Source organism: Pleurodeles waltl, chromosome 1_2 (assembly GCF_031143425.1).
Source record: "Pleurodeles waltl isolate 20211129_DDA chromosome 1_2, aPleWal1.hap1.20221129, whole genome shotgun sequence".
In the NCBI taxonomy this organism is placed as follows: Eukaryota; Metazoa; Chordata; class Amphibia; order Caudata; family Salamandridae; genus Pleurodeles; species Pleurodeles waltl.
The window spans coordinates 169,395,322-169,407,657 of record NC_090437.1 but is presented as its reverse complement, the minus strand read 5'-3'; the positions used below and the strand labels follow the sequence as shown (position 1 = coordinate 169,407,657).

Genomic DNA, 12,336 nt, shown 5'->3' with positions numbered 1-12,336 from the left:
AGGCACTGGCAATTTCAGCGCTTCAACTTCCTCATCTGTGGGACACAACACCTTCTTTGTGTGACTGGCGTGAATCCAGTTGGGAACCCCCGCACACTTCACAGCGGTAGTTGTCGTCAGGATCACTTGGAAAGGGCCTTTCCAACGGGGTTCCAGGCACGACTTCCTCACGTGCTTCTTCACCACGACCCAGTCACCTGCTTTCAGTGCGTGTCCTGGACCTTGGATCGGTGGCAAGGTGGTCGCTTCCACCTGGTGAGAGAAAGAGCGAACCACGTCAGCCAGACCTTTGCAGTAGTCTAACACCATATCATCTGTAATATTCAAAAGCATGTTTGCGGGAACTGCAGGAAGTCTCATAGCCCTGCCCATGAGAATTTAGTGCGGAGACAATCCAGTCTTTCTATCAGGAGTGTTTCTCATTGACATTAGCACTAAGGGCAATGCGTCAGGCCATTTCAAATTTGTTGATGCACATATTTTCGCCATTCTTGATTTCAGTGTACCATTCATCTGCTCCACCAGTCCTGATGCTTCAGGGCGATAGCTACAATGCAGTTTCTGCTCAATGTTCAGCGCTTCGCAAAGTAACTTTATCACCTCGTTGTTGAAGTGACTTCCCCTATCTGATTCTAAAGAGATCGGGAATCCGAAACGTGGTATCAACTCTCTCAATAATAGCTTGGCAACTGTAAGGCTGTCATTTCTACGTGTTGGGTATGCCTCAATCCAGTGACTAAAAATGCACACAATCACCAACACATATTTCAGACCTCCATGCACAGGCATCTCAATGAAGTCCATCTGCATACGACTAAAAGGACCGCTTGCCCTACCAATGTGGCTCGCGTTCACAACCGTTCCCTTTCCTGGGTTCATCTGCTGGCAAGTGACACATCGATGGCAAACTGCTTCTGCAGCTTGACGAAATCTGGGGTTAAACCAATCAGTTTTGAACAATCTTATCATGGCATCTCTCCCTAGGTGAGCTTGCCCATGATAGAACCGCGCAAGCTGTGATAAGAGACTATTTGGCAAAACAAATTTTCCCTCATGTGAAACCCATAACTCGTCTTGTCCCTTTATACATTGTGATTTAATCCAGGAATCTCTTTCATCCTCCCTGACATTATTCTGTAGTGCTTTTAGTTCCTCTATTGTATCTACGACCTTCAAGGCAAATGCTTCAGCTTGTTCTAGCTCTGGCTCACTTATTGAGTTCCATTCATCTCTCAGTAATATACAGTTCAAGGCACAAAATCTTGCGACTTGATCCGCATATGCATTTCCCAGAGAAACATAGTCCTGTCCTTTCGTGTGAGCACTGCACTTCACCACTGCAACTTCAGCTGGTACTTGAATGGCATGTAACAATTCCCTTATTCTTTCCCCGTTTTTCACTGGGGATCCTGAAGAAGTCAGGAAACCTCTCTGTGACCATAGTTGTCCAAAGTCATGCACAATCCCAAACCCGTACTGACTATCAGTGTAAATGGTGACTTTCATCAATGCAGACAGTTGACATGCTCTGGTAAGGGCTACAAGTTCTGCTACTTGTGCAGAATAGACTCCTTGAAGCCATCCCGCTTCCAAGACCCCTGTTACAGTGCATACAGCGTATCCTGCTTTCAAAATCCCCATCCCGTCTCTTAAACATGAACCATCAACAAAAAGAATTTGGTCATTTTCATCAAGCTTTGTATCCTTAATGTCCGGTCGGGGTTTTGTGCAAAATTCAGTCACCTGAAGGCAGTCATGCTCGACGTCTTCAGCGTTCTCAATTTCAGCATTTTCTCCAGGAAGCAAAGTTGCTGGATTCAACGTAGTGCACCTTTTCAGCTGCACATTCGGTGAGCCCAGAATTATCGTTTCAGTCCTTGTGAGTCTAGCTCCAGTCATGTGTTGCGTTCGGGAGCGGGTCAAAAGTATCTCAACTGAGTGAGGGACCATGACTGTTACTGGGTGTCCCATCACTATTCCTTCACTCTGAGTGAGGCTGATACCAACTGCTGCTACGGCGCGCAAACACCCTGGGAGTGCTGCTGCGACCGGATCCAAGGTAGCTGAAAAATACGCTACTGGTCTGTTTACGCCACCATGGGCTTGAGTCAAGACAGACAAAGAACATGCATCACGTTCATGACAAAACAATGTGAAAGGCTTTGTGTAATCAGGCATACCTAAAGCTGGAGCCCTACACATGCATTCTTTTAATTCAACAAAGGCATCCATCTCATCTCCTTTCAGCTCAATTTGATCCAAAGCATCCTTCTGGGTCAGTTTCAGTAAAGGCTTCGCTAGAGTTGAGAAGTTGGGAATCCACTGGCGACAGTAGCCCACCATTCCCAAGAACTTCCTCACCTCCTTTCTCGTCTTGGGCGGACTCATCTGAAGTACACTTGTAATCCTTTCCTTCATTATTCTCCGTGACCCCTTCTCTATCTGGTGACCCAAGTATTTCACTTTCTTCTGACAGAACTGTAATTTGGAAGGAGACACCTTGTGTCCATTCCTTCCCAAATGGTTTAACAGAGCAATGGTATCGGCTGTGCAGTCGCTTTCTGTCTTTGATGCAACCAGTAAGTCGTCAATGTACTGTACTAGGGTTGACTCGAATGGCAACTCTAACTCTTCCAAATCTTTCTTTAGAATCTGATTGAATACTGACGGTGACTCAGAAAACCCTTGAGGAATTCGACACCAACTGTATACTCTGTCTAGGAATTTGAAACAAAAGAGAAATTGGCTGTCCTCATGAAGAGGCACAGAAAAGAATGCCTGTGACAAGTCAATGACTGAGAACCACTCGGCATCGCAAGGGATCTGAAACATTATCACAGCTGGATTCGGTACAACAGGGCAGCATTTGACTATGATGTCATTTATTTTCCTCAAGTCTTGCACAAGTCGGACCTTTCCACTTGGCTTTATTAGTCCCATTATTGGTGAATTACAGGGGCTGCTTAACACTTCTTTCAGTACCCCCTGTTTCACAAATTCGTCAATGAGTTGGGCAACTTTCATGAGGGTATCTTGCGGCATGTGGTATTGTGGGGTCTGGGGAAAGATCGCATTGGGCTTTACCGTCACTTTCACTGGTTCCACTCCTTTCATCAATCCCACCTCTTTCCCTGTCATGTCCCACACTTCCTTTCCGACTGTTTCTCGTAATTCGGCTGGAATATCTTCTTCAGTTATCATCGGGAAAAGGCAAATCAGAGGATATTCTTCATCTACCGTTTCCATCTCATCTCCCTCTACACTATCCTCTTCTTCCCCATCACTGCTCGTCTGTATCGTTATTCCTTCGTTCGAACACATGATCGAACATCCCAATTTGCACAATAGGTCTCTCCCTAACAGTGCTATTGGGCTTGAATCACATATCACAAACTGATGCACCCCTTGATAGTTACCGATGCTGACTGGTACCGGATCTGTTATTGGGTTCGTCAGGTGCCTGTTTGCTACTCCCACCACTTGAACTGTCCTCCCTGAGAGTGGCAAGTTTGGTACTTCACTGCTCTTAACATTTGAACGTGTGGCTCCCGTGTCCACCAAGAATGAAACACGATGACCCATTACTCTTCCCTCTACGTACGGACCCTTTTGATCAACTTCTAAGGATGCTGCAAGCACACAATCTCCTTCCTCTTCTGAGCTTTCACTCTCCCATACATTGTTTATTCCACTCTCACTGTGTAATGGGAACTGTTGTACGGTGCCATTTGTACTCATTACCTGACCCGAGACCTGTGGAGGAACCATCACTTGCTGCTGACTCATTGGTGCCAGAGGTATTTGCATTTGCTGATTAGGTACCATGGGTAACTGCTGTTGCATCGGCTGCATTTGCGTCATCTTCATACGAGGCATCTGCATCTGCTGCGGCTGCATAGGTTGTAATCCCTGCAATTGATTTATGGTCTGAAAATTTGGGTTTGGACCTCTCATTTTCGGTCCCCTCATTATCTGAAATGCATTGACATCATTGTTTTGCTGACCAACACCTGCACTTGCACCTGCACCTTCCTGCACCACCATCGGGCACTCGCGTTTCCAATGACCTACAATTCCGCACGCGTGACACGGCATCACTTTCTTCATTGCCTGCACACCCGTCACAACAGTGTTTAAATCCGGACCATTATTCACAAAACCTCCTCTGCCTCTGCCTCTCGCCTGTGGCTGAAACGCCATGTTTCCCTGCAACTGCGGCTGCGGTTGCGGTGCCTGCTGTTGGAACCCTTGCATCCCTTGCAAACCTTGCAGACCTGTCTGAGCTGCTTTAAGTTGCATCATCATCACCTTCTCTTTCAGCTTTTTCTGTTTTACCTCAATTTCGTCGCTACAATATTTCGCATAAGTCAAGACCTCATCAATCGGTTTAGACTGCCAACAAATCAAATGCGACTTTATCATCTGACTTATTTCTGGTCTCAGCCCTTCCACAAATCTGAACACAAAATGAAGCATATCCTTTGCCTCGATTGTTTCCGTGCCACTGTAATTCTTGAACGCCTTCAACAACCTCTCATAGTAACTATGAATCGATTCTTTAGCCTCTTGGGCAGTTCGGTCAATCTTCTGCCAATCCACATTTTTCGCGGCAACCTTCGTCTTCAAATGCTCAATCACCTTATAGTACAAACTAATCACCATAGGTGATGGTGCACCCGTCTCCCTGTCTCTCTCTGGTTCACTTGTCGGCCAACCTACAGCTCTTTTGCAATCCTCCCACAAATCTGCCGGAACCACGATCTCAAAGAGAGTGTTCAGGTCTTCCCAGAGACATTTTGCAAGCTTCACAAACCTATCAGTCTGTTGATACCATTCAATCGGCTTCTCTCTCAGTTTGGGAAAATCATCCGTAAATGACTGAATGTCGCTTCTGTGCCACGGTACATGTATTAATTTTCCCCCTGCTGTCTCCCTCATTGGTAACATTGTTACTGTCTCGCTGCTTTGTGGTCTCTTCTCATTATGCTCTGTAGCACTGTCCCTCCTCTTATCCTTCCTCTTTACCCACCTGCTTTCCCACTTGTCTAAGCACCTCCACACTTGGGCACTCTGCAACAATTCTCTAAGGTGTGCCTTCATGCCTGCTGACCTCATGTGTTCAAAATCTGTGGTCCCAAAATCCAACCTATAGCTCCTGCTCAAGTGTTTCGTCTTGCCTATGTCAATCCCGTTCCTGTCCGCTACTTCCTGCAAACTTTTATGTACCTTGTTCACTTCTTTCGTAATCTTTGGACATAGATACCTCAGCTCCTCTTCCGTGTAGGACTCTAACCTATTCACACCCATATTCCCTTCCACCAATTCTTGTGCTTCCATGTTCAGCCTCATCCTATTCAGGTAATCTTCTCCTTTCCCGCTGTCTGAACTTTGTGTGGAATTCAAACTGTTGAACCACTGCGTCAGCTGTTGCGCATTTACCCCCATCAGTGTAGCATTCACATCGACTGCCATTGATGGTTGCGGCAACTTTTCAGTATTCGATGTTAAAGGTATTATCAGTGGGGGGCTCGACCTCACCAGTGTAGACTGAGCACATATGGGACTAAACTCCATCAAGGATCCAGATCCACTTGGCTGAGCCGCTATCGGAGTTATCCTTGGAGTGTTCTCTATGCACCTCCTCTCTGTCCCATTCTGCAGCATTGATCCCTGACCGTTCATGCCTAAGTTAGGCTGGCTATACAGAGGTACCGGTGGACCTACAGTAATCGGTAGTGATATCGCGTCTGGGTTCTGTCCATTTCCCATGTTCTGAGGCATGTTCATCCCCATATTATGGGTCATCATTGTCGGCATGCCCATTTGACTCCCCGTCATTTGAGCATGTGCGGTTCCCCCCTGCATCTGCTTTTGAGGCATCATAAACTGAGTTGATTCAGCCTGTGTCATTGTTGGATTGTGACCATTCTGTACTCCCCTTACTGTTTGTTCTAGAACCATTCCTCCACTATTGTCACTGCTGTAGTACCCTGGCATCTGCGGCTGATAATTTTCTGCTGGTTTCAACATGGGCACATCTGGATATATTCTCCTAACCTGCGGTATCTGCGGGGTGAACAGTAAACTCGGGTCCTTAGATCCCGATGTCGCTCCTAAACTCTGGGTTTCACTGTTCTGTACCGATGCCGGAGGGGCAGAACTGGTACTTGGACCTTGTCCATTCTCCGCATAAGGTGGTGGACGGTCGTTCAGCAATTGCATTATTAACTCCTCATCCTCTAACTCCTCTTCTCTTCTCAATTTTTCCTCGTCCTCTCTATCCTTGGAACACTTCCTGTCTGTCTTACAGGTAGCTTTCTTACCTGTCTCCTCTTCTTCCTTAGTAATTGCGGGAAACAATTTTATTCCCTGCAATACATCTGACCTCCACACCTTCTGCGCATTATCCCACCTAGCATCCGCTAGTGTCTTTTCTACCTTCCTCATCCTTGTTTCAAACTTATTTTTCTGTTGCTGTCTAGCCATTAATTCCCAGATTGCTAGAGCCTCAAACTGGGCTGGCCTTGGAGGCACCTTCATGTCGTACATCGTGAATCTCAAATTTTCTAGGATTCTTATATTGAATGTCACATGTATCGGGAACGCTACGCTCCCATGTTTCTCTGTCAGTTTGTGCCATTGCTTTAGCCAAAGACACGGAGCTACCCCTTTTTCCTCCATTACAATGTAAGCTGGTGTGCCCTCGGGCGGCGTCTCCTCTCCTACGCTCGCTTTGATGTAAGACTCCCCCTTCATCGCACTCCTAAATGCTTTAAGGAATTTAATTTTCTCGTCTTTTATTTCGCAAAGTTTGTAATCAATAGGTCACTTTTATTCCACAAAATTTGTAATCAATAGGTGACTTTAATTCCCGGAATACTCTTCGCTTGCCTTTCCCCTTCCAATCGAGTCCCACGGACTGCGTCCAATCCGTGCGCGACCCTTCTCTCCAACCAACCTATCCCAGCGCGGCTCCTAGTGACGTCACACTCACACACACTGCGGCTGACAAAGCCTCACGGCTAGTCTTCCTTCATTCAGCTCCTCCCGTAACAACTTCTTGCATGTATCGCGAGCTACCAAAAACTAAAACAGATCTGTCGGTTTACTACAGGAAGGGTAACACAATCGCTTCAGGACCTTAGGGACCTTTCACTAGCCTCGGCCGCTATTCCGTCTTTCTCGGTCCCCACGTTCGCAAGCAAATCTGACCTGCAGACCTACTCTCAACTTGTCAATGATCTGTTCTAGTGCACTTAGAATCTTGTCAGAGCCCGAAGTCGAAGTTTCTTTCACTCCCTAACACACGTACCGACTTGTTGACCACGCCCGATCAACCTACTAAACCGCCCAGACCACAACATGGATCAACATACTCCGGAGTCTCTTGACCTCGCAGGGCCCGTCTCAACAACAACAACCACGTGGACCTTTTTATGCACAAAGCGCCACACGCACATGAAGTTCGACGACTTCCCTACTCTCACACCCGGAGCCGCACCTCCGCTATCTCTATGAAGTTCGACGACTTCTCTACTTCTACACTCGGAGTCGCACCTCCGCTATCCTTTAAAAGAAAAAAATCCTCGCAATCTTTTCACACACCCTGCAGCAATAAGCTGTGCAAGCGCAAAACCCTAACTTCACTCATACCATCACTAGTACCGCCAACGCTGTTTCCACACCTCCGTTCTCTCCATTCGCAAGCTCCGAGATCCCGGGAAAGTCGCGGTGGACCTAGCCCATCATCATTCTGTCAATCAGTTTTATCCAAGAAAAATCTAATTCAACTTCTCGAATGAGGCCTCAAAATGCGTAACCGTTAATTCAACACCATGTACTCTAATAGTACAGGGTCCCAAAAGACGTAACCGTCCTCTGCTACCATCTACTGATAGAGCGAACCGCAGTAACAATTTACCTGTGTTCGGACGCTCTTTAGGCCGATGAATCTTTTGACTAAGTGGGAACTCTCTGTACTCTTAATCGATCAGTCGCATCAAATCAATAATCAATAACGTACATAAGCAATACCTTGATCAACATAACACTTAATGATTAATCCAGAATACATTTCGGCGAACCCTGACCTTTCAGCCAGGAATAACCACACCAGTTTATTGCAAAGTTAGTGAATTTATTTCCCTATATTAACAAAGCTAGCACAATATAAATGTGTCTCAACACCAAATGATAAACATAAATGAACATTAATAGCTGTCCATAACGTCGAAACAAGTGTAATCTATGTAGCATTTGAATCACAAGGCATTCGATAATGGCAATGCAAAGCACTAATACGATAATCTGTAATGGGCTAATTGCGTACATTTAGTCAGCATAACAAGATCTCAAATAGCATCGTGCGATATATGGAATCCTCATCTAACCTCAAACTAGCATCGGCATGTGGGACTTCATGCAAAAACTATTTAGCAACATAAATTTAGAAAACTCCTATCTAGGGATCTTATCAAAAATCAGCAGTTGGTTACCTGAAAGAAACACAATGCAATTTTACAATTTCCTTTCATATTTACCAATTACGATCAGCATACAAGGAAGTCTTCGTCTCACAGGTACCGTTTCTCGATCAGCATGGGATGGGACAAAGGGGCAGGGGTGAACGGGGCAATCGCCTCACGGCGGCAAGTTAAGACTACTACTTCATGCAAAGGGACAAATCAAAGTTAAAGTCTCTAGGGCAAGAATCATTAAAGTCTCTTTCTCTCGATTAGAGAAAGCATCAAAGTCTCTCAAAATGGCGTCGCAGCAAAGTGGGCCATAATAGCTACGAAGTCTGCAAAATGGCGGGATGTCCAATGATGGAGAGAGCTTTCCTCTCGTGCACCTGGGTTTTATAGACAACAGTTCGAATCCAGTAGGGTCTCCATTGGAGGGTTCATAGGTTAGCTTCAAATTGTCCAATCAAAAACGACAGTTCTCAAGCTTTTACTTAAGCATACATTATCCTTGGAGATGGGTACGCAAATCGCAACATTGTCTACCAATTAGCTCACTTTCAGAGCCTCCATTGTCCGCACCTGCAAGTCGACCTTGAATTAAAGAGAAAATATGCCATGCTGGCACGAAACTTTAAGATAAGCATGTGAACAGTTTCTGTGGAAAAGTACAGCTTCAAGCAGAAATACACGTTTAATAGCACATTGGAAAAATACGAGCATCTAAACCGTGAGACCAGGCCACTAGGCCAAAGCCTCCTCTAAAGTAATGCTAAGCTAACGCATTTCAAACAAGCAAATCGTAGCACACGTTTATGATTATGTCGGATTAGTGCAATTCTAATACACCACGTTATATAAAGCACGCGTATAAATGTTGGCAAACTACTCTGAGGGCACATTTTGTCCCCGTACAATCTTTATTAGTTCGGTTAAAGTCACACATGATTATTTCACACTACGTTTATGCGTTAATAAATCAAAACTTTCATTTTCTGCTTCATCACTGGCTGCCGTTTTTAGGTAAACCTGCAGTGTGTTATCCAGGATCCCCAAATTTAATTAATCTTCTTGGGACTCCCCCTGTTAGCTTAAACCTTCACCATGACTTGTATTCAGTAGTTCTCTATTACTGGACAATCCCATAGAGCTAGAGAGTATAAATGAATGTACTTGTTATCTGCACTCCTCAATGCAAATATCGATCCTGATTTGGCCAAAATCCTCTCTTTAAATTGTTGTTCCTCCTTATAAGCCATGAAGTTGCCATACGGCAAAGTGTTGTTACTATGTAAAACCTGAGATCATGTCATTGCCAACCGCATATATATGTTTATGTTATTTGTCTTCAAAGGAGATGTTGGGGACTGGAAGAACCATTTCTCTGAAGCACAAAGCCAGGAAATGGATGCAAAGTTTGAAGAATGTCTAGCCGGAACAAAGCTAGGAGAAAAGATGTCATACAATGTCTACTGCACGGCCTAACACGCGGACAGAGCTGCTAGCCATGAGCACTACAACAATGTGACAAGTTTTTAATTAGATAATCATCTACCACTGATAATTTAATTTACAAGTTACATTTACCGGTCATCTTAATTTCTTCATTTTCTTATTTAGCACTGATAAAATTATATTATTTATAGTTTTATCAAACCTTCTCGAATCGTTAGAACACAAATAATAAACAAATTGTTTAATTTCATTTTATAATCAGATAATTTTATTATTCATTTAAGTGTCCATTTTGTCCACTGCATTACACCAGGTTCTCATAAAATGGCGCTATAATTACACCACAATATTTATGAAGTGCTAAACAATAAAACAGAATATTAGTCAAACATTCTCATGACTTATTACATTGCTATACAATTCATATCCTTGTTTCCTTACGTATTAAAGCTTTTGTAATCCAGATGTTTCGTAACCTGTCCAGATCTGTACCATGTGAAAACTGATCTCTCATCACGGCCTTCGATCAAATTCATGTATTATTTTGGATCGTTCTAGAGATAGGCAATGACACAATGACATGTTGTGTACCTGAGGTGTTCAAGCTCAAGAAACAATAATTTGAAATTTGTCAACACTCTGATAAAGGCAATCATTTATTTAAATTTTAAATAATGCATCAGAATACTGGCAATGATTTGAGTAATGTTCGGATTCAAAATTTCCATCCACGATATATAGCAAATGTAATATTTAATTTAATCCTTACAGGATTGTTCATCAGCTTCTGTAAATGACCCTTAGAAACCAGAAAGACTGAATCACAGCATTGCAAAATACCATGCATGGAAATGTGGACAAGGACTAGAATTTTGTCTTGAGTTGATGTCTGTACGCCAGAGCTTTTATTACTTCACTCAGCATATCTAGCAACCATCTAGCTTTTATAGACATTTGTAAAGACACAAATTGATGAGTTCCTTAGGATCTACAGAAACGTAGTAAAACACAGTGCACTGCACAGTGCAAACTATTAAATAAGCCCTTCTGTCATCTTCCTACATCATTTTGCTAGGCTATACTACACGACAATTTTCTGCCATTAATAAATCAATTATCGTCCAATCATGAACTTCCAAAAGACATGACCTAAGTCTGACGTGGATTCATTTTTAGATTGTTAGTGGGCACAATAGGATTTCCAGTTACTTGATGATAAAAATATCAAATGTTAAAAAAAACACACTTAACTCCTTTTTTCCAATTTTTGTGGAAAAATGTCCCCCTCAAATTCTGAGTCAAGGTCACATTGTAGATTGAATAGGAGAGGGGTAAGCGCCCTGGCGGCAAACACCCTTGCCCTCCACTGTACATTATTCTAGCCTCTGGCAGTTTATTTACAGCAGTGCCTGATCCTTCATAAAACTGACTAATAAAAATTACCAGTTTGAATGGCGCAACACAGATTTATAGCATCCCCACAGAAAAGTCTAGTTCGAGTTGTGGAAAGAGATTATAAAGTCCAAGAATGAACATGGGATATGTTTGTCAACAGTATATTGACAATGCATTAACTTCAGTGACATACACTTATAGGCTTCTTTAAAATCACAGCATGAGAGCAAGATAAGCAAGTTCACAGATAGGTATCTCAGAGACTCTCAAGGAGGAGCTCAAAATATTGATTGGAGCCTCTGACACTCCCAGGATAAACTCGGAACACGGATTGGAATGACACTCCCAAGGTTACACTCGGAACATAGGTTGGAGTTACTGCCACTCCCAAGGTTACATTTGGAATACAGGTTGGAGTTAAGGACACTCCCAAGGTATACTAGGAAATAGGTTATAGTTAATGAAACTCTCAAGGTATATTAGGAATACAGGTTTTGTTACAAGGTTCATACAAATATCAATCACTCTAAATAGTATTCTTCTTGGCACTACTGTTCATTAGAGACACACACAGCTAAGTCTCTAGTCCTTGTGTAATAACAGTTCAAGAGCCAAGGTTGCAGGAAGGGTCTGTAGCACAAATAGGCAAGGTGAGCTGGAGAGGGAACTGGTAACAAGTCTATAGTCTCGAAAATGTTGGTACTCAGGCCTGCTTGCTACTATAAGAGGATTAGTGTACTAACCTGCTATCACTTACTTAGCTTAGTTCTTCAACTTGTCTAAGTTCAAAGAAGATCTTGAGGCCTTGATTCAGAGAGCTGCAGGGGAGCAAGAATAGCTGTGCAGGAGGCAGAGATGAAGGATGCATTGAGGGAGCTGGAGCCTAAGGAATCACTGGAGGAACTTGAATTGCAGAAGTCTAGAGCTCTGGAAGTTCTGGGCAACTCAGGAGGTGACTGCATGGACAGTGCTTGTGCAGGACTGGACAAGGCCAAGTGCTGATGCAGGTTCAGAGGGGATGTTT

General features: G+C 43.8%; 1 protein-coding gene across 1 annotated transcript in view; it reads left to right on the top strand.

The window, feature by feature from the left end:
- Window positions 1-10,301, top strand: part of LOC138298986 (sulfotransferase 6B1-like) — a 461,021-nt gene extending 450,720 nt beyond the window's left edge. Inside the window, exon 7 of the mRNA XM_069236918.1 lies at window positions 9,817-10,301. Within this exon, the coding sequence (XP_069093019.1) occupies window positions 9,817-9,947 (131 nt within the window). The 3' untranslated portion in view covers window positions 9,948-10,301. The remainder of the gene's footprint in view (window positions 1-9,816) is intronic.
- Window positions 10,302-12,336: the final 2,035 nt, after the last annotated feature.